This window comes from Gymnoscopelus braueri (assembly GCF_963280865.1).
Source record: "Gymnoscopelus braueri genome assembly, chromosome: 6".
In the NCBI taxonomy this organism is placed as follows: domain Eukaryota; kingdom Metazoa; phylum Chordata; class Actinopteri; order Myctophiformes; family Myctophidae; genus Gymnoscopelus; species Gymnoscopelus braueri.
The window spans coordinates 54,226,190-54,250,518 of NC_137607.1; the positions used below are offsets into that span (position 1 = coordinate 54,226,190).

At 43.4% G+C, this 24,329-nt stretch overlaps 1 protein-coding gene across 4 annotated transcripts in view; it reads left to right on the plus strand.

Annotated features, from left to right (window-relative positions):
• Positions 1-24,128, plus strand: part of LOC308087503 (uncharacterized protein C1orf21 homolog) — a 49,807-nt gene extending 25,679 nt beyond the window's left edge. For all 4 annotated transcript variants that reach the window (XM_080431416.1, XM_080431417.1, XM_080431414.1 and 1 more), the window contains 4 exons: positions 12,777-12,862; positions 15,139-15,212; positions 17,367-17,427; positions 21,705-24,128. In XM_080431416.1, the coding sequence (XP_080287542.1) occupies positions 12,777-12,862; positions 15,139-15,212; positions 17,367-17,427; positions 21,705-21,752 (269 nt within the window). In that variant the 3' untranslated portion in view covers positions 21,753-24,128. The remainder of the gene's footprint in view (positions 1-12,776; positions 12,863-15,138; positions 15,213-17,366; positions 17,428-21,704) is intronic.
• The last annotated feature ends 201 nt before the right edge of the window (positions 24,129-24,329 follow it).

A 24,329-nucleotide genomic window follows, 5' to 3' on the forward strand; every position in this document is an offset into this window, starting at 1 on the left:
GCTTCGCACTGCGTTTTGAGCTTGTGGATCTGCTATTTTTGACGCTGTAGTTAGTATGATCAAGTAGGGCAATAATTTACAAAAGAAGATCAAACATGGAGATAAGAGGTTTCTGCCCGACAGCGACTATATATGGATCGATAGGAAATAAGTATCCTCCGAGTCCTACCATAGATTCAGCTCACATTGCTTGGAGGACACTTGTTGCTGTGGTGGATGAACAGAGATGATGTGCTGTTGACCCGTTCAATCCGGGACGAATATTGCTATATCAGTGGTGCTCAAACTTTTTCTTGTCAAGGACCCCCAAAATGATATGTATTTGGCCGCGGACCCCCATCTCAAAATATTAGTTCCAGGGACCCCCAGAAGCAAAGATTTGAGTTACAAATGTTAGCTTTAAAAAACATGTACTGTATTCAAAGATTTGCAAACATTTTCACGATTTTCTCAAAAAATAGCATGAGCTTTTATATCTGCTATTTTTTAATAGTCAAAGTGTACAATAATGGTTATAGCTAAAATCTAAAATGACACAGATGCGTTCCTGGATTGAATGGGTTAATGGTGGCAGACTTGCAATTGGATAAAATCGTGTTGGATAATAAACTGCTTTTGTAGTCGTCTCAAATTGAGCTGGTCTCCTCTTATAAATACCTGGGCATTTGGCTAGATTCCAAGCTCTCATTTAAGATTCATGTGGAGAACCTTATCAAAAAACTAAGAGGACAGATTGGTTTCCTCTACAGAAACAGGTCCTGCTTTTCCTTTTCCAGCAGAAAAACTGTTATTCAATCTGTCATAATGTCTGTGTTTGACTATGGTGATGTGCTGTACATGCATGCTTCAATCTCCACACTTGAACCTCTCGATGCAGTCTACCACAGTGCCCTACGTTTTATCACTGGTGATGATTATCTCACCCATCGCTGTATTTTATATGATAAAGTGGGTTGGCCTTCTCTTGCAGTACGTAGAGAGCAGCATTGTATGTTATTTATTTATAAGGCCTTGTGTGGTAAGCTTCCTCTGTACCTATCTTCGCTTTTAGAGCCAAAGGTTACTGGACATGCAACACGTTCACAATCACACATTAGATATACCAGTCCACGGAAGAGCAGTGAACAAGGAAAGACTGCTTTCATGTACTATGCTCCACACAAATGGAACAAACTTCAAACCTTGTTGGCCTAGTCTTGCGTAGCCAGATGATCAGAGCTCTCCGCCTACTGATAGACCCGGTGACATCTACATTCAATGAATGTGTGTGCGCGTGTGTTAGGACCAGTTTATAATATCTGTGTACAGAGATATATATTATAATGTGTGTATATAAGTTCTTTCTTTGATTTGTATTCATTTAATTGAATTCCTGCAATGTATTAATCCAATGTGTAATATGTCTGACAGTCCTTATCAGCTAGTAGAATTCCACTCCACTGTCTCCTCCTTTCTCCTGTCTTTTGATAATAAAGTGCTTGGCAGAGGGGAGGATGCGCCATTGTAAGTTGGGATCGTGTCCAGTGAGATACATGGTCGTTTACAATCCTCGTACGAGTAAAAGAGATCTCGTGTGTCACGTGTCTTTCTTTATCTGTGTGTGATCAAACAGCAAGGGGGTTTAAGATAACGATCAAGAACCTATCAGCGTGCGTGTGTGTAAATGTCATGGACAGTGAGGGCTTATGGCCAGAGCAGCCTGCAGGGATGTCAGAGAGAGTGATGGACAACAGGAAGGACAGACAGCCTAGCTAGAACTGTGAGAGAGGATTTGTGTTATCCTTTTTAGCATTATGGTTGAACCGTACCTCTGCACTTTTTGCAAACTGTTAAAGTATTCAATGAATCAATCAATCAATGGGCTAAAACTTAGTGGCGAAAAAAAATCAGGAAGCTTCACAGAACCAATGCAAAGACAGGGTGGTCCCTCATATTTGGAAGGTATCAGGATTGGGTTTCAAAGCAGTGTGTGTAGGTTTGTTACCGGTGTTTTCCCTCTGCTGTCCTCCTAGCCCATTCAATGAATTTAGATTTCCCAAGACGTATCAGTGTTGATTAGAGCTCGTTCAGTCTTCAACCCCCCCCCCCCCCCCAAAAAAAAACTGTCTGTCTGTCCTCCCCCTGTACTCGCCTCGTCATCTTCCCAACAACTCCCCTCCTCTCTCTCTCTGTGTAGCTTTCTAACACTGTGCGTACAACTGCGTACATGGGATTACTGGTTTTGGTTTAAGTGATGACCTATTCCATCCACCCCGGTTTGCCAACTTGGACGCCTGCTCTGGTCGGCGCGCCTGCTTTATTAAATGATCTCTAAACTCAGACATTTCTTGTAAAGCACATACTCAGGACACTGAGGGAACCAAAACAAGCGTTCCTCCCAAGCTCAACTGTGGTGGAAATTGCTTTTCTCAGTTTTCTGCTGTTCATGTATTCAGTCCACACCACACACAGTCACACACACACACTTTAGTTGTCTCAGTTTTACCTGTGTATTTCTTGTGAAAGAGCGGTGGAAAGGCTCAGTGTGTTCTCTGCCCCTCCCACACACACATCTGACCCCCGACACCTTGTATATCAGACAATCAGACTGCGTAACTCGTGTGTGTGTGTGTGTGTGTGTGTTTGCCTACGTGTTGTATTTGCGTGTTGTATTGTGAGTCACTGTATGTGCTTACAGAGCTGGAGATCTGTTATACACTAGTAGACTGCCTTCAGCAGGGTGTGTGTGTGTGTGTGTGTGTGTGTGTGTGTGTGTGTGTGTGTGTGTGTCCAAATCTGTATGCTTGAGCTTGCCTGTGTGTAGTGTGTCCCAGTCGTTGTAGCTGCCTGCTATGTCTCAGACTCACACACACACACACACACACACACACACACACACACACACACACACACGCCCCACCCCCTTTAGTCGCTCTCGCACAATGGCCGGAAAGGCCGATCTCCCTTTCAAAAACACTGGAGTCCGTAAGGAGAAAATAGCAACACTTCCACAACAGCATGTTTTTGATGTCTACGGTAATCAACACAGGAGTGAAAGTGTTGAAAGTGTGGAAACTGTGCGTGTGTGTTCTGTGTTGTGTCTAATAAGCACGCAGGGGGCACATGTTATATACACACCGTTTGTGTGTCAGTTTCACTGTTTATCTTTAGCCAACCCCAGTTTTGTCGGTTTCACGGTTTATTTTTAGCCAATCCCAGGTTTTCTGATGTGACGTTTTGCGTGTGCACATAACAGTGTCATGTAATCCATAAGTCCCATGTGACCCGGGGTCGCTGTTGATTTCCCAACACTCCAGTGTGACGTAAGCAAAAGGGGGAAGACGGCCTGCCATGTGAATATGGTTTACTCTATGGTGATGTTAACACACTGTGTTTATAGGTCATCTGCGGGTTAGGTCGTTGGCCTTCATGTTTGAGTGTGTTTTGTGTACAAGCATACGTTCTACACAAAAGTTTGATTTGCGTTGTTGTGTTGTGTAGCTGGTGATTTCAGTGTGTTATCCCCTCAGTGACAGATGTCACTGTGTGTGTGTGTGTGTGTGTGTGTGTGTGTGATCAAGTAGGGCATTGAGTATGGAGATGAGAGGTTTCTGCCCGACTGTGTGTGTTTGTGTGTGTAAATGTCATGGACAGTGAGGGCTTATGGTCAGAGCAGCCTGTAGGGATGTCAGAGAGAGTGATGGCGAACAGGAAGAACAGACAGACAGACAGACAGGCTAGCTAGAACTGTGAGAGCGGAATCATACCGAGTGTAAAGACTCTGACACGCTGAAGCCGCCATTGACACGCACATCACTGAAACGTGTCAAGTTGGCCAATTGTTCACTTTGGCTGGGAGAATTAGATGTGTCAAATCTCTATAAACTCTGCTGCACCACAATGCTCTGATGTACCAAAACGCACGCTCACACTGTTGTATGTTGCGTACATCCGTCATTCCATTCACACTCTTCTCTTCCATTCACTTAATTCGCTCTCTTCTCTTTCTCTCCGATCGGCAAGGAAGCTCTTGAACTTGAAACTTTTGTGCTGCCGTCACTAGCTAAATACAGTGCAAATGAAGACGGATCTATTGTGGTTTCACAGACAAACTTCCATTAGTATCTGTGCAGATCTTCATATATTTAATAAAAAACAGACTTGTATTTCTCAAGAGAGAATTTGGAATGGTCAAATTTTACATGCTGCAATACACGTTTTTCATTTTATATACGTGACGTTTTAACTCGTCAATAAATGTATGCAATATTATACATACATGTGTTTTGGTGGTCTCTGCCGCTCCAAAATAGAACCGTGTTCTGAAAGACGCCCCAACAGGTTTCGATGCCACCTTATTATAGGGGCGGCAGGACTTGAGTCTGTTTGGAGGTAGTGTCGTGCAGAATAATGCCAGTCATCTAGGATTGCCATTGACCATTGCCATATGAATAGTGTGACGAAGCCAGTTTTTCACTTTCGCCAAATTTAAGCTGTTTATTCATGTTTTTTTGTGAACTCTCTCATACTTGTTTGCAGCAGAGTTTCTGCATGCAGCGTGTGGCCCCGTAGCCTGGTAAACCCTCCCGGAAATCTCATTTCCATTTGATTTCAGGAGTGAGTCTGGCCTGATCGCCCATTCTGCAATATTGGCTGTGTACACCAAATGGACGAGCCTATCGGCGTCGTCGCACATCGTTCTGTGATTGACAGCGACAGTTGGCCAATCAGGTGGCGAGTTCGAGTGAGCCCGAATGGCACCGAGTGCAGCCTGAATGCAGCCGACAAAACACGAACGGCAGCCATCTTTTCTGTCCGCTATTTTCTCCGCTGTTTTTTTTACTTCAAAAAGCTCTCAAACTTCTATTTTGAGGCACGGAATTTACTTATAAGATATCGTTTGGATAGAATTTAGTTGTTTAACTTCATATATGTGGTCAATTAATCATGACAGAGCCTATTTAAAAATAAAAATTTAGAGAACCGGTAGGGGCGGGCAGTGACACGCATGTATCCGAATAAGGCAACCCATTTTGGGCATGGCCGTCTCAAAAGTCCCGTTGCGTCACATTAGTCTGGTGAACGGCTGATTGGCTGAAGGGGAAAAACGATCATTGGCTGAAGGGGTTGTCAGTCAACGGTATTACTCCCGCCCAACTCCAGCCCACAGCCAATATTGCAGAATGGGCGATCAGGCCAGACTCACTCCTGAAATGAAATGGAAATGAGATTTCCGGAGGGAGGGTTTACCAGGCTAGTGGCCCCGGGCTATGGGCTCTGTTGTCACGGTTACAGTCTCCGCAGGCTATAGGATCTGTAACCTTTGGGGCTACAGTATATCGTTGCTGTGGGGCAGAAACCTCTTATCTCCATATACCAACTTTTTTTTAAATTCACGCCCTAATTGATAATACCACAGCGTCACACAAAAGTATCAAAAGTAACAGATCCACAAGCTCAAAACGCGGCACGAAGCGACACGTTTGGAGCTTGTCGATCTGCTATTTTAGCTATTTTTGAATTTGAATCCTGAAAAGTAAGAGTTTTGGGACATATGAGGTCTCCACCCGACAGAGACGATATCATGGCCCCATAGTGCTCCTCGCACGCAGCGTTTATTGACACGCGCAACGGTGTGTTATTAGCACAAATAGTTTAGCTCAAACAACGTAAACATGGACTTCTCATGGTTGTGGAAACGATTCAATGTCGGGTCATAAAATGACCGGGTTGTGTCAGACACAGCCAGCAGGATCAAATGACCAGTGCTCTTCTCCAGGATTCAAATTCAAAAACGGAAAAAGTAGCAGATCTACAAGGCCAAAACGCGGCACGAAGTGACTCGTTTTGAGCTTGTAGATCTGCTACTTTTGCTGTTTTTGAATTTGAATCCGGAAAAGTAATAGTTTTGGACATATATATATATATATAGAGCGCACAACCCAAAGCCCTGCACATAGTTTGGGGTTTGCGCACATCCCCCGGGTAAGGACTAGTATGAAGATATGGTTGAAAATGGGTGAAGTGGTCTCCCACAAACAAAGACATTTAAAGTAGGTACACAAACACAGAAAATGAGCTGAAATAGAAGCACACACACACACACACACACACACACACACACACACACACACACACACACACACACACACACACACACACACACACACACACACACACACACAGTAGCTGTCAGCACCTAAAGGTCGCACAGTGCTCTAGTCTCTAATCAGAGATGTGAAAGATGTCCACATCACAAAATCACTGCTTCTCAAAATAGAACTCCCCTTTCATCTGTCTTTCTGTCTCTCTGACTGTCTCTCTCTCTCTCTCTCTCTCTCTCTCTCTCTCTCTCTCTCTCTCTGTTTGTCTCTCGCTCACTCTCCCCCTCCCTTTGTCTCCTAGTAGAACTAGCCGAGCGGTGGTGATGAAATTGCCACTGTCATTTCACAGATGACTGTCTCACACACGCACGCACGCGCGCAAGCACAGATAATGTAAACACTCAAAGAAGCATGACCATATTGGACAAGACTGTGATCTGATGAGTCGTGCTGATTTGTATAAGCAGTGAAGCTTTGATGTGCGTGTCCTCTGTGTGTGCATGTGAGCTTTGATCTACTGTATATATATATATGTGTGTGTGTGTGTGTGTGTGTGTGCATGTGCATCATGTATACGGTATAAAGACACAGTGGCTTTCTTATTTCTGCGATCTGCAAAAACGGGAACAGAGATGTAGAATCATAAATCAGCCATTCAGGGCTCTAGCTCGCTCAAATTACAAACATGAGAGAGAGGCTACATTCGGCAAACTGTGGCTTTGGATTTATTTACGTGGCCAGCAACGGTAGCTAAATTTACCCATCGCTGCTCTTTGAACGTCCTGTCGTCATACTGAATACATACTGTTTACATTTATGTGGATCTGCCTAACTTAATATCGTCTCTGTCGGGTGGAAACCTCATATGTCCAAAACTGTCACTTTTCAGGATTAAAATAAAAAAAATAGCAAAAGCAGCCGATCTACAACCTTGAGCTTGTGGATCTGCTACTTTTGATACTTTCTGTGACGCTGTAGTATGATCAAGTAGGATGTTAAAAAAACACAAGAAGTTAGAATATGGAGATAAGAGGTTTCTGCCCGACAGCGACGATAATGCTGGAGAGGGAAGGAAATGGCTCTTAATTCTGTTTCCTGCTCTAGGACCATCTGCCCTTCATGTTTACAGTGCAGGGCTTAGTTTCATGTGTCTGTGCAGTGTTATGAAGTGGTGTGTGTGTGTGTGTGTGTGTGTGTGTGTGTGTGTGTGTGTGTGTGTGTGTGTGTGTGTGTGTGCGCGCGTGCTCTCTGTTAGTACAGCTTCTCTCACTTGTCTTCTGCATGTATCTGTGGCTACACCGGCACCACAATGGTTGGTCTTCATTTTGTGTGTGGGGGTGTGTGTGTGTGTGTGTGTGTGTGTGTGTGTCTGCATGTTCAGACAGGAGCCACTTTGCACTGGCTTGTTTACATTCCCTATTAAAGCAGCCGAAAAAATGTCTCTCTTTTTGTCCTTGTCTCTCTCTCTCTTTCTGTCTCTCGCTCTCTATCTCTCTCTTTCTTTCTCTTTCTCTCCATGTCTCTCTCTGTCTCTCTCTCTGTCTCTCTCTGTCTTTCTCTCCCTGTCTCCCTCTCTCTCACTCTCCTAGCCAACCCAGTTAACAATGACCCAATTAATGAGGCTAGAATACCAATGCTGATTGAACGGGGTCTGGCTGGTGACAATGGTCCGTGCTTTGCTCTTTACAATGACGCACTTATACTGTAGACATGGAGACACATTCCTGGCAGATAAAGAATCGCTCACATATATACGCATACAGTCAGTGAGTCAATCAGCTGGTCGATTAGTCAAGTCACTCCGTCATCATTCTCTCTCCCACTCACTCAATTCACACACAGACACGCAGTATCAGTGATGATGCAGATATCATGCTGGCATTTTGAGCAACAGAGGAGAGGAATGACCTATAAAGAAAGATGGAGAGTGACGACTGAAGCCTGATTTATACTTGGTTGCGTGCTGGCGTCGTGCTCGGTAAATAGAAGATCTACAGGGCCCGGACGGCTGGGTTATAGTGGTCCGGGCACCTAGGCTGCTAATGCCTGACATCGTGTCGCGGGTTCGAATCCCGAACCCGACGACCTTTATTGAGTGTCACTCCCCATCTCTCTCGCTCTCCCCATTTTCTGTCAGACTATTGTATACTATCTAATAAAGGCAGAAAAAGCCAACAAAAAAATATATAAATAAATAGTAAATGGAAGATCTACAAGCTCTACAACGCGTCACATTCGTGACGCGTTGTAGAGCTTGTAGATCTGCTATTTACGGCAGGCAATACCAGTGTGCAACTAAGTATAAATCAGGCTTTTAAGCCCCCTGCAGGGTAGAAGGTGAGACAGACAGACAGCGTGGGGCCAAGTGCCCCCCTCCCCTCTCTCTCCCTTGATAAGAGCGAGGGCAAAATACATACAGCACCGAAACCGATAAGGCAGAGCTGGGTGTTTGTCCGTGTGTGTGTCCCCACGTTTGTGTACATGTGTGTGTGTTTTATATATCAGCGTCTCCACTGTGTTTTATCAGTGAAACGTTCTAACAGATCAGCCTAGTCAGCAGAAAATGGCCGGTCACCTGCAGTGTACTACTAGTGTTGCAAGTTTTGGGTGGGGTGCACGTTTGCTCAAGCTAGTGTTTGGCTAGTACAGCGTTGGCTCCGATACTGTGTGTGTGTGTGTGTGTGTGTGTGTGTGTGTGTGTGTGTGTGTGTGTGTGTGTGTGTGTGTGTCGCGCTGGGTGGGGTGATGCAGGCTTGTGGTGTCGCTGGTGCTACTTTCATTGCTGCCACAGAAGCTTGTTATAACTGCCTGAGCTGTCTTGTGCTGCCCAGAAGCTGCTCTGCTTGATGTTTAACCCATTCAAACCGGGAACGCATCTACTAATGTCTTCTAAATCCTAACTGGTTTCAGAAAAAAAACGTATGATGCTATATATCAGTGATGCTCAAACTTTTTCAGGTCAAGGACCCCCAAAATTATATGTATTTGGCCGCCGACCCCCATCTGAAAATATGTTGTTCCAGGGACCCCCCCAGAAGCAAAGATTGGAGTTACAAATGTTCTCTTTATATATATATATATATATTGAAAGATTTGCACAAATGTTCATGATTTTTCAAAAATAGCAGATCTACAAGCCAAAGTAATGGCTAAAGCTAAAATCTAAACTGACACAGATGCGTTCCCGGATTGAATGGGTTAAGCTCCTACAACTTTCTCTCCTCTCCTATCATCTCACTCAGTGGTGGAAAGTAACTAAGTACATTTACTTAAGTACTGTACTTGAGTACAATTTTGAGGTGTTTGTACTTTACTTGAGTATTTCCAATTTCCAATACTTTTACTTCTACTCCACTACATCTCAGAGGCAATATTGTACTTTTACTCCACTACAATTATTTGAAAGATTTAGTTACTACCGGTAGTTACTTTTCAGATATAAATTATTACATTATGAAACATACATCAACCACTTTAGCCCTATTTTATACATAGGCTATTTGAAAAAACAACGCGTTGCATCGCGCCGCGTTGTGAGCTTGTAGATCTGCTATTTTCAAATATTTTAGTACTTTTACTTTTGGTACTTTAAGTACATTTTGATGCCAATACTTCTGTACTTTTACTCAAGTAAATTTTGAATTCTGGACTTTTACTTGTAACAGAGTATTTTTATATTGCAGTATTGGTACTTTTACTTAAGTAAAGAATTTGAGTACTTTTTCCACCACTGCATCTCGTACACTGAATCTCACACCAGCAGCGGTGGTGATTTCCCTCTCAGTGTTCTGCCACTAAATAGGAGTGCATTGTGTTTGTAGTGAAGACACAGTGGCTTTCTCTCTGCGATCTGCAAAACGGGAACAGCGATGTAGAATCATAAATCAGCCATTCAGGGCTTTAGCTCGCTCAAATTACGAACATGAGAGAGAGAGGCTACATTCGGCAAACTGTGGCTTTGGATTTATTTACGTGGCCAGCAACGGTAGCTAAATTTACCCATCGCTGCTCTTTGAAACGTCCTGTCGTCATGCTGAATACATAGGTTAACATTTATTTGGATTTGCCTAACTTAACCCATTAAGACCTGAAGCCAATTCTACAAATGTCTCCTAAATCCTAACCGTTTTATGAAAAACGTATGTTTCTATATCAGTGGTGCTCAATCTTTTTCATGTCAAGGACCCCTAAAATTATATGCATTTGGCTGCCGACCCCCATCTCAAAATATTTAGTTCCAAGGACCCACAGAAGCTTTAAAAGAATATAAATATTCAGATTTGCACACATTTTCACGATTTTTCAAAAATAGCAGATCTACAAGCTCATAGCGCGGCACTCGCGCTATGAGCTTGTAGATCTGCTATTTTTGAATAGCCAAAGTGTAAAATAATGCTTTTTAGCTCAAATCAAAAAGTGACACAGATGCGTTCCAGGTCTCAATGGGTTAATATTGTCTCTATCGCGTGGAAACCTCATTATGTCTAAAACTGTTACTTTTAAGGATTCAAATTCAAAAGTATGGTTGACTGCTCCTTTGTCTCGCCGCAGAGCAGCGAATAGAAAGATTCGATCAATTTGGCAGGGGCTGCTCCTCCTCGCCATATAGACAATTTATGATGGAACCTCGCCGCTTTCCCCGAACGCGCAAGTTGAATACTGCTGCCGGTCTGAACTCTGAACTCCGGTGCCGGTGTCATGCTCAGTAAATGGCAGATCTACAAGCTCACAACGCGTTACATTTGTGATGAGTTGTGAGCTTGTATATCTGCTATTGACGGCATGCAACACCAGCGTGCAACCAAGTATAAATCAGGCTTTATGCTCTCCTCTCCTTCTCTCTTATCCCATTCAATCAGGAACACATCTGTGTTAGGCCTATTTTAGATTTGAGCTATAACCATTATTTTATACTTTGGCTATTCAAAAATTGCAGATATACAAGTTCTATGAGCTTGTAGATCTGCAATTTGTGGAAAAATCTTGAAAATATTTGCAAATCTTTGAATATAAATACATTTGTAACTCAAATCTTTGCTTCTGGGGGTCCCTGGAACTAAATATTTTTCAGATGGGGGTCCGCGGCCAAATACATGTAATTTTGGGGGTCCTTGACATAAAAAAGTTTGAGCACCACTGATATAGCATCATACGTTTTTCAGAAACCTGTTTTTTTAAGAAGACTTTTGTAGATGCGTTCCCGAATTGAATGAGTTATTCACTCATCTCCTCTCTTATTCTGATGGGAAAGCATTAACTCTCTCATTCTCTCCTCTCTTTTTCTCTCCTCTCTGATGCTCTCCTCTCATTTGACATCTTTTCTCACATTTCATGCTCACAATGTACCCATCATGCATTGCATTCTCTCTCTGTCTCCAATTCAAATCCTGTCACTGCACTCCATTCTCGAAAGGAATGGAGCTCTATGTTTTACTTGTATTACCCGTGTGCCTTACTTGCCCAAATACAATATCACAGTTAGTTGTGAATGGAATAATCAAATAATTGATCAATTGTAGTATTTAATTGATTAATGGATCAATGGAAAATGTGTCAAATAAAACCATTGTAATCAAATAATATGCTTATTGATATATTATGTAAAAAATGTGTATGCTTGTCTATTTATTATTATTATTATTATTATTATGAAAGTTGTATTTTTTAACTGCTGGATAAACAATCATTTTCAACATGTTTGGGTTCAGATAACTGGTGATAAACATGCACCCAGTTATCTAATTCCACTATCATTTTATGGGCTAAATTACAGATTATCGACTCATCACGACAAGTCATTGGTTGAACTTTGTCCGACTGGATCAGTTTGATATCGTTGCTGTCGGACGGAAACCTCATATGTCCAAAACGGTCACTTTTTCGGGATTCAAATTCAAAACTAGCAAAAGTAGCAGATCGACAAGCTCAAGTTTCGAGCTTGTGGATCTGCTACTTTTGGTGCTTTTGTGTGACGCTGTAGTATGATCAAATAGGGCGTTCGTTGACGAAGGATATTGAGATAGGAGGTTTATGCCCGACAGCAACGATATGTAATAATGGTACAGCAGAGCTGATATAACGTGGATAGAACAGTTCGGTCTGTCAGATAGCCATGATAAACGCAAGGCCAAGGTTTATTACCTTCTTGTCTGACAGCCTCTCCTTTAACACATCCACCGCCAGAGGTTAATCTCATAATGTACTCACCAGTGCCAAGGTGTTTTTGTTGTTTTTTTGTTTTTTTCATGTCGCCATAGATCTTGTTAAAATCCTTAAGATTGAGCCGTGAACGGTCTGTTTACATCCGCGAGATCTCCCTGTATCTCCCAGTGAAGACCGCATGTCAAACGGACTTCCATGACTGTAGTTAGAGCGGATTACGTTAAACAGTGAAATGCGAGGAGAAAAAACTACAGGAAGAGAATTGAGTTTCAGTTTCGTCTGTAGAATGGGAGCGGGCGTGATCGTCGAAACCGGATCCCAAATAATTCTATTTCCTGTCATCAAACCGGAAACGGAAGTGGATCAAAAAAATTCCGAAAGTGCACCCGGACCGCGCATGCGCGAAAAGACCGCAGCCCGTAGGACTACGGGCTCGGCGCTTAACCGTTGGATTTAACGGCCCGTAGAACTACGGGCCCGGCGGTAAAGGTGTTAATCAAGCCTTCTCTCTGTCCAACCCCCTCCCCACAGATGAGTACAAGATGAAGGGAGTGGAGGAGGTGAAGTACATGAGAGGAGAGGAGGACCGGGTGAACGCACGCAACCAGGAGAACCTGGTGAGAACATGTCTCTCACACACACACACACACACACACACACACACACACACACACACACACACACACACACACACACACACACACACACACACACACACACACACACACACACAGCCGCTGACAGTCTGTCACCAACACACAAACACATTCCTCTTGCTGACAGTTCATCAGCTCTAACAAACAGACCGGTGTTTGTTTTAAATACATGTGTCCACACAATATCCTCCACCCACCCGTCTGTATATGCAACACACACACACACACACACACACACACACACACACACACACACACACACACACACACACACACACACACACACACACACACACACACACACACACACACACACACACACACACACACACACACACACACACACACACACACACACAGACAGAGGTTTCTCACCAGCAAGGTGGAGACGGCATGTTAGCTTCTCTTGTTTAACCCTCTCCGCTCCCCCACATTAACATAACATGCTGATAAATAGATAGATAGACCCTTACTTAACCCCATGGGAAACTGCATGCATCGTAGCAGCACCACAATAGCATGAAACACAGATACAGCTAAGCGTAGAGAGATATTATAACTAAGATTAAAACTAAGAGTGCAAAATGTAAGATACAAAAAATGTAGACTTTTAAGTCTGACATAGCCATCTGCACTTACACGTAATGTACAAACTATTAATAAATATCAATATAGGCATAAGTATAATGAGGATCCTGGAACTCATTTTAAAGGCAATCTGATATTGGGGAAAATGACTTGCGTAGTGACTTGCAAACCTAGCGGCGTAAACGAACAGAATGTAATTTATATTCAGAACAATATCCCTAAAGTCCTTAACACTGGGGTCCCTATTTTGGGCATGCCATTATTTTAGGCAAGAGAAAATGTGTGAAAATAAAATTCAAAGATTTTCAGCAATATAGCAGATCTACAAGATCACGGTGCGAGCTTGTAGATTGGTTAGTTATGAACGTTTTGTCAAGCCCCTCCTGGCCTCCCAGACCCCAGCCAACTGGCCCTGGACCCTGGCCAGTACAGGCCAGGCTTTCCCTTAACCCTTCAAACAGACTCTCAGTGCCACAGAAGCAATAAGAGCTACCTCTAGAACAGTGGTTCCCACACCGTTTAGCTCGAGACCCAAAAGACCATGTCGATGTCCTCCCGGGACCCAAACTAGTGATAATTTGATGATAATTTTTTTTTCATTTTTTTTTTCTTTTTACTTTTGACCCAGGAGATTTTTTTTTAAAGATCTAGACTCCTATCCACTTCCTGGTTAACGTATTACTTTAAAATGCTGTGTATCGGCTCCTGTGTACTTTTTTTTTTACAAAAAAAAAACCCTGGCAGGGAATTGTCTTTATGCCTACCTCTAGAAAAAATCACATACATACTTAAGGACAAACAAGAGATGTTTCAGGAGGTGTGGGGTTGCTTCATACAATATATGGAAAACAATAATCTGCCACATTTAATGGAAGAATCTGGAGAGGAGTACATAGTACCTGGCAGTGAATGTGTTAACTTATGATTTTTTGGGGGCGGATTATTTAAAAAATCTTTTTAAATAATAATAATTAAAAACAAAATGTAGGAAACAAAAAAATGAAGGGCCATTTACTCGCGACCCATGAAAAATGGTTACCCGCACTGTTTGGGAAACGGTGCTCTAGAATCACCAGTTCTGAAAATGTTTTTTCTAACCCAGAGAGCACAGGCCAGCTGAGAGACCACAGCCAGTAGCCGTGGTTAGAGCAGCATTTGCACCTCACCACTTGTCATTATCGTAGGTGTTTCCCTGCCTTTGCAGGCAGGAATTTGCTGATTCTACACGAGACAACCGAAAGGGAGTGATGCTGGCTGATAGTAGGTTGCAAAAGGTGGTGCAGTTTTGCAGCGTTTTCGGGTCAGTTTACAGACCAAAATTAGTATCAGAGTCACGGGGCATTCAGGAAGCACGGAAAACCTGGACCGGAGTTTCACCATGGTGAAAGTTGTTTAGTGTCTATGTGTGTCTGTACCAGAGCCATTCCATATAAGGCTTTCTATAGTGCCAGAGAGGTTAAGACTTATAGGACTTTAGCTGTCAGTGCGGGGACATTTTGCTGATATGGGCTGTTTGCTCTTTAGCTGCTCTGTCATTTGGTAATGACAGCTAATGACGTGTGTGTGTGTGTGTGTGTGTGTGTGTGTGTGTGTGTGTGTGCATGTGTGCGTGTGTGTGCATGCGTGCGTCTCGCTGTGTGTGTGTGTAGGAGAAAAGCGGTGTTCAGTACAGGGGTAAACAGCACAAAGAGGTCTCTGGAGCCAACGTCAACAACAAGACTAAGTAAGTTGGCATTAACAAGCACATGAACAATACATGCATGTGTTATTATGTACTGTATGATATGTTCACATTATGCTATATGAAATCCAGTAGCTTCTTCAACCCATCAGACTTCACACGGGCCCTGACATTTGCAGAATCATGACACATATTTTGAAATGTCAAATGATGAAATGTATTTTGAATTGATTGTGTGCGTGCGTATGTGTGTGTGTGTGTGTGTGTGTGTGTGTGTGCGTGCGTGCGTGCGTGCGTGTACTTGTATTACTATACTTGTGAGGACCAAGTGTCCCTGCAAGTATAGTAGAATTTGAGAAATAGACATTGTGAAGACAGTTTTCCTGGTTCTCACAAGATATTGAAGTTGGGGTTAAGGTTAGGATTAGACATTTAAAGATTAGGTTCAGGGGTTAGGGTCAGAGGTATGCCTGTATTATACTTAGTTGCAGGTCGGTGTCACGCTTAGGGTTCAAAGTGCCCCCAAATTTCGACAAAAATGTAATTTATTGCCGTCTGATAATCTTTGTGTCCTCACAAGTATAGTAATAGAAACGAGTGTGTGTGTGTGTGTATTCATGTGCATGTTTAGCACAGGGAGGAGGTAGTTTGGTTCAGAAACAGCAGCTAAGTTTATCCGCTGCAGCTTCAGTTTATCTGTTTGCAGAGTGATAAAAACACAGGAATGAAGTGAAACACTGCAATAAAACACACAATGTTGTAATACCGCCTCCTCGTTGTTGTAGGTGTGTTATATATGCGTGGGCCATTTTGTACACTCTCAGAGTTAAACTAGTGAACACTGAAGGATTTTATTGTGATAGATTTAGGTCAGAGTACCATGTTAATGCTCTCTAAATGATTACTTAACCACATGAACCCTAGCATCCTTATTGTGTGTGTGTGTGTGTGTGTGGGGGGGGGGGGTGTTAAAGGGATACTTCACTTTCCGCCGGGGGACACATTTAAAAAAAATATTAAAAATAAATGAAAAAAGTTATGGAAAATTCATGGCCCCCTCACGCATTAGAGTGTCCTACTAATGTGTGAGGGGGCCATGAATTTTCCATAACTTTTTTCATTTATTTTTAATATTTTTTTTAAATGTGTCCCCGGCCCGAAAGTGAAGTATCCCTTTAACACTAAACTCTAAAATGACACAGACGCATTCCCGGTTTTAATTGGTTAAATGTGTATTTATTTCCTTATGCATTCCCGGTTTTAATTGGTCAAATGTGTATTTCCTTATGCATTCCCGGTTTTAATTGGTCAAATGTGTATTTCCTTTTGGGAAATGTAGACTCATAATGTTTTATGTTTGATAATATCACAATTTCATTCATTCAGAAATAGCAGATCTACAAGTTTAGTGTAGAGGGGAATCTCGACTAAGTATAATATCGTCTCTGACGGGTGGAAACCTCATATGTCCAAAACTGTGACTTTTCCCGTTTCAAATTCTAAAATGGCAAAAGTAGCCAAAAAGCTTTCATTTACGGGAAAAAAACACAAAAAGTTAAAATATGGAGATACATGGTTTCTGCCTGACAGCAACGATATAGGGTTTAAGTCAGGGGTCTTCAACGTTTTCAGGCCAAGGACCCCCTAGCTGAGAGAGAGATGAATCAGGGACCCCCTCTATATTGTATAAAATTGTGTTTCAGATAAACTTTTGCTGCTCTCTTTTCCCTCTACACCTATAACTCCTCGCAGCGCGAGGCGTTGTGAGCTTGTAGATCTGCTATTTTTGGCTAAAGTTCTCCTCAGAAAAGGGATGCTAGGGTTCAAGTGGTTAATGTAAAAAAAAAAAAAATCTATCACACGAAGATTTGGCGGACCCCCTGTAGTAACTCTGAGGACCCCCTAGGGGTCCCGGACCCCCTGTTGAAGACCCCAGTGGTTAAATTCCTCCTCTTCTCTTGACCCTAAGGTTTTTTCACACGGTAGCAAGGAAGGATTGTGTAAATGCATTTCGGCGAGGTTGTGTTGTGAGTGTGTGTGTGTGTGTGTGGGGGGGGGGGGGGGTAATGGAAAATTCTTGTGATGTATTTGTTGACTCCCTTCTCCGTCCCCTCCAACTTCCTCTCTCCCTCATTCTCACTCCATTTCTTTCTTTCCCTCTTTCTTTCTGTTATTTTTTTTCTCTCTTCTCTGCAGTATTCACACATCGGAGAGTCAGCAGGAGTTTTTCAGAATGCTGGATGAGAAGATTGACAAGGTGAGGATCCAGGCGTGTGTGTGTGCGTGTGTGTGTGTGGGCACGTGTGAATGTGCACACATAATCAGGGATGTATATGACTAGGATTTGGGTCTCTGTAGGGCTGTCGCAATAACCGCAGCATTTTACTTTGATATAGGCCTACTTGTCTTAATAGTGCTTCATAGACATTATAAATACTTTATAAATCTTAGCGGGACAGTGGGAAGACTTTTTGCCTTTTTGTTTCCCAGTGATGTGTTGATAAAACACACACACAAAAAAAAAGTCCAGTCCCATTCATTAAAGATCATTTTGGATACTATATTCTGCCTGGCATTTACTGTTGTCGTTAATGTTGTGCTTGGCCTACACTTATGTAAGGCCACACACATGTAAAGGAAGGCACAGGAGTGAGACAGGATTTCTGCTAAGGAGAGAGATGTAAACATTGTCATGGTCTCGTGTTGGTGGTTATTATACATTCTTGACGTGTTCATGAATCACATCCATGTTAACCCATTCAATCCGGGAACGCATTTGTGTCATTTTAAGATTTCTTTGGCTATTCAAAAATAGCAGATATACAAGCTTGTAGATCTGCTATTTTTGCAAAAGAAATAGTGAACATTTGTGCAAATCTTTGAATATATATATATATTATTTTAAAGCGAACATTTGTAACTAAAAAAACGTTGCTTCTGGGGATTCTACAAATGTCTTCTAAATCCTAACAGCTCTCTGAAAAACGCGTATGTTGCTATATCAGTGGTGCTCCAACTTTTCCATGTCAAGGACCCCCAAAATGATATGTATTTGGCCGCGGACCCCCATCTCAAAATGTTTTGTTCCAGGGACCCCCAGAAGCAAAGATTGGAGTTACAAATGTTCGCTTTAAATTCAAAGATCTGCACACATTTTCCATGATTTTTCAAAAAATTGCAGATCTACAAGTGCCGCTCTATGACCTTCTATATCTGCTATATTTGAATAGCCAAAGAAATCTTAAAATGACACAGATGCGTTCCCGGATTGAATGGGTTAAATACATGACATCCCCTTTTTTTAAGTCCTGACTCAGTTCATGTTTACCGCATGGAGGAAACCCTAAGGCGCCAAAACAAATGCAGCACGCAGAGCAATGATGACAATTCAGTGAGTTTAATGAACAAATATCCTGAAGCCCCTTTCACATTATGGCGGCACAAATGCTCGCATGCCATGTTGGGGCGTAAGGGAAAAAGAAACATGCTGTGGGAGTATGCGGTGATAAATGATGCTGCAACCATACATTAAAATAGTGTTATCTAATTCTGGCAGCAAATAAAAATGTCTTAATGTTTTTTAACACCCCGCGGTGCTGCGTAAAAAAGGTCCTCTCTGCTCGCTGCGAGTTTGGCTGTCTGTTTATACCACTTTGGGCACCGTCAGACATTGTAAATGGAAACCAGTGGGACTTTGCAGAGTGAGGAGGACCGCGAAGGTTGAACACGGTGATGACGGGACACTGCTTCATCACCTGATGTTAATTTAACACTTTATAAAAGGAAGGTTGGCCTAAATATAGGCACTTAAACACAGGTGGAAGCCATGCAAGCTGCACCGTTAACCAACTTACACGCCCGCCGGCAAATAATTCTTAACCACGACAGCCCTAGCTGAACATTTAAAGAAAACGGCTGGGTTTTTGCATTCGTACTGACAGACACAGTGCAGAAACAACTAGCCTTCACCCACGCTCACATCAAGTCTTAAACTGTGCCGTGCATCTTGCGAGGGCGAAGTGATGACAACTGCTTGAATGATTCCTGTCTACTTACAACGGCTCTTGAATAAAAGCTGAGTTATATTCCATTTGAAATCCTCCCATTTCATCACTCTCCTAAAAGAAAATCCACTATCATTAGTTGAGGCTGCAAAGAGATTGCTAAACTATTGTAATGAGGCTACAATTAGGGGTACAACAGTCAATCGAACTAATCTTTTTAATAGATTATTAAAAAAACATAATCGTAATTGTTAATTTGATAAAATAATCCATTAATAATCGATCCCTAATTTGGGCATGAAGGTAAAAAGTTTCAAAGGATTTTCTTTTTTTCCCCCCTTTTTTATAGCAGGTCTACAAAGTCACAAAGAAACGCACCACGATGCATTGTGAGCTTGTAGATCTTCACAAAAGTATAAAATAACGCTCAAGTTGTTAATCGATGCAGTGATATATAAATATATGTATTTTTAAACTGCACTTTTTGATTACTCGATTAATTGAATAGAATTGAATAATCGCTAAGAAGACAATCGATCGTTGCAGCCCTACTGTGAATGTATCATACATACATACATACTTACTGTACATGTATACATCTGTATATATGTATGGTATCATGTATGTATTTGTGTCAGTGACTCAATATACTGTATCATCTTCAAATCACTGTAAGGCCATGAAACTCACTGTATTATTACATATGCACTGTGGCTAGACTCTGCACACCTCTAGTTGGACTTGAGGATGTTCTGTAACTGTATCACTGTATAGCTTGGCTGCTCATTTTCATACGTAGCTGTGTAATCAGGGATCGTTTGACTACTGACATGGAGGTAGCCTATTTTTAAGAGGGAGAGAGGGAGAATATTGCAGGCTTCTGAAAGGAAGCAGACCTTTGAATAGATTCCCTTCAGGCCCTGGGGATGGTATAGACGGACTGCAACAGGAAACGGTTGACTGTGCTCTGCATCTTAATATAGGACATGAGATGACGGGGCTGCCCTCCTATCAGCCTCACCCCTCTGTCTCATCCTGCCCCTGAATCATGTCTCTGCTGATGCTATCCAGACGAGGGTCAAATAGCAGTCGCGTATATAATTCGTAGGGTTTGATGTAAACGTGCCGGCAGCACCAGGAGGTTGAGGTTTTCAGCATTAGGGGGTTAGGGCAGTTCGATTCGCTGGGCGGGGGTGAGGGTGAAAATCCGTGTCTCTGCTTTTGATACAGCCCCCCCCCCCCTCCTCTGGTAATTCATTTTTATCTCCAGTGCAGACACGTTTGATCTCTGATTATGTACAGACTGAACTATTTTAAATGTGTATTTCCTTTTGGGAAATGTAGACTGTCATAATGTTTGATAATATCGCAATTTAATTAATTCAGAAATGGCAGATCTACAAGTTCACAACGCATCACAATGTGACACGTTGTGAGTGTGTCGATCAGCTATTTTTGCCATTTGTCATACAAAGTATATCGGACTTAAGTGGTTTACAAATCAAACCCTGATCATATATATAACAGAGTCTGACAAGGGAGTGAGGTGCCCGCCGTCCAGTAGTTTGGATATGTCTATATATAGATTGACAGATACAGAGATCTCCATGTATGGGCACAAAAGGGACACAGACAGACAAGGTACAACAGGTACACTGACAAAGCCCTCGACACTATGACTATGATCGGCGGTGCGACGTAGGTGTGAGGGCCACATAGCGGCCTGAACTCTAGATGTGAGGGCCACATAGCGGCCTGAACTCTAGGTGTGAGGGTCACATAGCGGCCTGAACTCTAGATGTGAGGGTCACATAGCGGCCTGAACTCTAGATGTGAGGGCCACATAGCGGCCTGAACTCTAGATGTGAGGGCCACATAGCGGCCCGACCTCTAGATGTGAGGGCCACATAGCGGCCCGACCTCTAGATGTGAGGGCCACATAGCGGCCTGAACTCTAGATGTGAGGGCCACATAGCGGCCTGAACTCTAGATGTGAGGGTCACATAGCGGCCTGAACTCTAGATGTGAGAGCCACATAGCGGCCCGACCTCTAGATGTGAGGGCCACATAGGGGCCTGAACTCTAGATGTGAGGGTCACATAGCGGCCTGAACTCTAGATGTGAGGGTCACATAGCGGCCCGACCTCTAGATGTGAGGGTCACATAGCAGCCTGAACTCTAGATGTGAGGGTCACATAGCGGCCTGAACTCTAGATGTGAGGGTCACATAGCAGCCTGAACTCTAGATGTGAGGGTCACATAGCGGCCTGAACTCTAGATGTGAGGGCCACATTGCGGCCTGAACTCTAGATGTGAGGGCCACATAGCGGCCTGAACTCTAGATGTGAGGGCCACATAGCGGCCTGAACTCTAGATGTGAGGTTCACATAGCGGCCCGACCTCTAGTAGAGTGATAAAAACCTTTTTATGGTTTTGCAAATTCTTAGGTCTCTCTTTTATCACTAATTTCTCCTTTCCTCACGTGTGTGTGTACGCGTGTGTGTGTGTGTGTGTGCGTGTATGTATCTAGGGGCCGGACTACCGTTCGGAGGAGGAGGAGGAAGAAGATGGAACATAGCACAGAGGCTTCACCCACAGAGAGCCTCACTTTTGTGTGAATGAGCGTGTGTGTGTGTGTGTGTGTGACTGAGTGTGCGTGTGTGTCACTTGATGTAGGCCACATTTGGGGACAAAATGTTGGACATGAAACCAGTTGATTAGGGTTGGCACGTCAAGTTGGCGACAAAACTGGTGTACCCGATTTAGATTTTACTGATGTTTCGTAGGGGTTGGGGTCCTGGTAAGGGATATGGAATGAATGTAAGTCAATGCGTTGTCCCCAAATGTTTGCAAAACCAACGTGTGTGTGTGTGTGCGTGCGTGTGTGTGTGTGTGTGTTAGAGAAAGAAGCAGCCAGCGGAACCAGTGTTTGAGTGACGGGGTGCATCATGTATGTAACACTGTATGTATGTGTTTTTGAACATATGACAAAGAAAGTATTTTGAGAAAGCAAGCGAAAGAGTGAGTATACTGTATGAGAGAGAGAGAGAGAGATTGAAATAAAGAACACTATGGCCTGATTTGTACTTAGTTGCATGCCAGTGTCGTGCATCGAAAATAGCAGATCCACAAGCTCACAATGTTGTCGTGAGCTTGTTGATTGGCTGTTTTCGATGGCGCAACATGACGCGCAACTCGAGTATGAATCAGGCATATCCTCAGAGACTGCGTGCTTCCCTCCTCTTTTGGCACCTCGTCCCTTTTGGCCCCCTGAATGGACAGATGGTGGTGGAGGGGAGATGAAAGGACAGACAGAAGAGGAGTGGGAGAATTGGGAGTGATAAGGAGGGGGGCGTGTGGAGTGGCCGGCCGCTGTGACATGTGGACTTAATTATGGACTTAAGGGCCTGCCGCCCTCCCCCCTGCCCCCCTGGACTCTGTGGAAGCTCCTCCCATCTCTCCCGTCCGTCCACACATCCTCCACCATGTCTTCTTGTCCCTCCGTCCCACGGTGCCGCGGTCCCCCCTGACGTCCAGCCCTGTGTAGCTATTATACCCCCTCCTCACACACAAAACTGACGGAAGGAACAACGTGTATGGTGTCCTCCGCAGGGATGTACGTGGACATGCTGCAATGCCTCCTTCCTTTGCATCCCCACTCCTCCCTTCCCAAGGCCCCGGAGGACTGATGGAGACCTGGGAGGGGAAAACGTGGGGGGGGATAATCTGGAATATGGGGTTAGTTTCGGTGATACTCGCCCTGACCCCACCAGAACCCACGCTGCCTGGGACCGTGTTTGACCCGCCGACGGGACGGGCCAAGCCTTGGGCCACGAGTGGAACGAGAGAACCAAGGGGGATGAGGGATGGGAGTGAAAGAAAGGGAGTGAAAAAATTCCTGATATTTTAATAAGCGAAAGATTGAAAGATTGAGAGGAGTTGAAACGGCTGATTTAGAAGCTCTGAACTCCTCCTGCCTTTTTTGAAGTCAAGGACCTTTTTTCTTTTCTTTTTTTTGTTTTGTTTTGTTTGTTTTGCTTATATTTTATTTCCCACAGTCATCGGTCAGGTTGATTCACCATTGGTCATTGTTGTTAATCTGTTCTTTCAGATTGTTCTTGGTTTTTGTTTTGTTTCCCTCCCTAGTGCATCATGATCTTCGTCATAACCATCACCGTCACGCCTGTATTAGGTCAGAGCCTCTGTGTCTCAGCTCCATCCGTCCTCTCAAGTCTTCATTTATGGTCCGCCGCACGCCGAGAACGAACGAGAATAGCCGACCTACAAGCTCACAACGCGTAGCGAACGCGACTCGTTGTGAGCTTGTAGGTCGGTTAATTCTCGGCGAGAAGACAAAGTATGAATTGGGGCTTTTAGCCACAACAAACCCTGTAGCCGTAGGAAGCCAAGCCACACACAGTTGTATTCACACAGTGGGCCTACTCATGTCACAACCTTATCATAGCAGGTACACAGAGAAATCCTCGTAACTGTTGAGTCTACACTTAAGGCATTTGTAGACTCTGAGTTACAAATGGATCATTTCAATTAATTAGATTTTTTACTGTGTAACATAACTACACACACACACGTTTTGCTGTATCCCTTACATTTCATCAGTAGCCTGTTAAAGGTATTGTGCCGTGTGTCTTTTCTTGTTCTGTTGCAGCATTTCGTAGCCCATTCCTGTGTGTCGTTCAGGAGCTCAGCTTCTCTTCAAGCTCAGCAGTATTGAAGCTTACTGGCATAGAGTGAAGTCACCTCTTCTCTTTCTGTGCACACACACGCACACACACACACACACACACACCGTAAACTGGGCTGAGCTTAAAGGGGATAGAGGTGTGGTTGCCGTGGAGACACAGACCTGATCACATTTATGTTCTCGTCATTACTGGATTACTTCCTGTCTGCAAATTATTTTGAATTTCTTTCTTTGTTTTTCTATTAAAAATATAAAAAAAACACAAGCTCTTGAGGCGAGTAGGCATCTTTCAGTAATTGTACGTGTGTGTGTGTGTGTGTGTGTGTGTGCGCGCGCATGCCCTCGCCCTCCTGCAAGTACCAGTAATTGTGCTGTCATACTGACATCAGCAGTGCACTGGCAGTGTGAAGAAGCAGTGTGTTTTCCTCTGGTCATGCTGCCTGAAGTCAT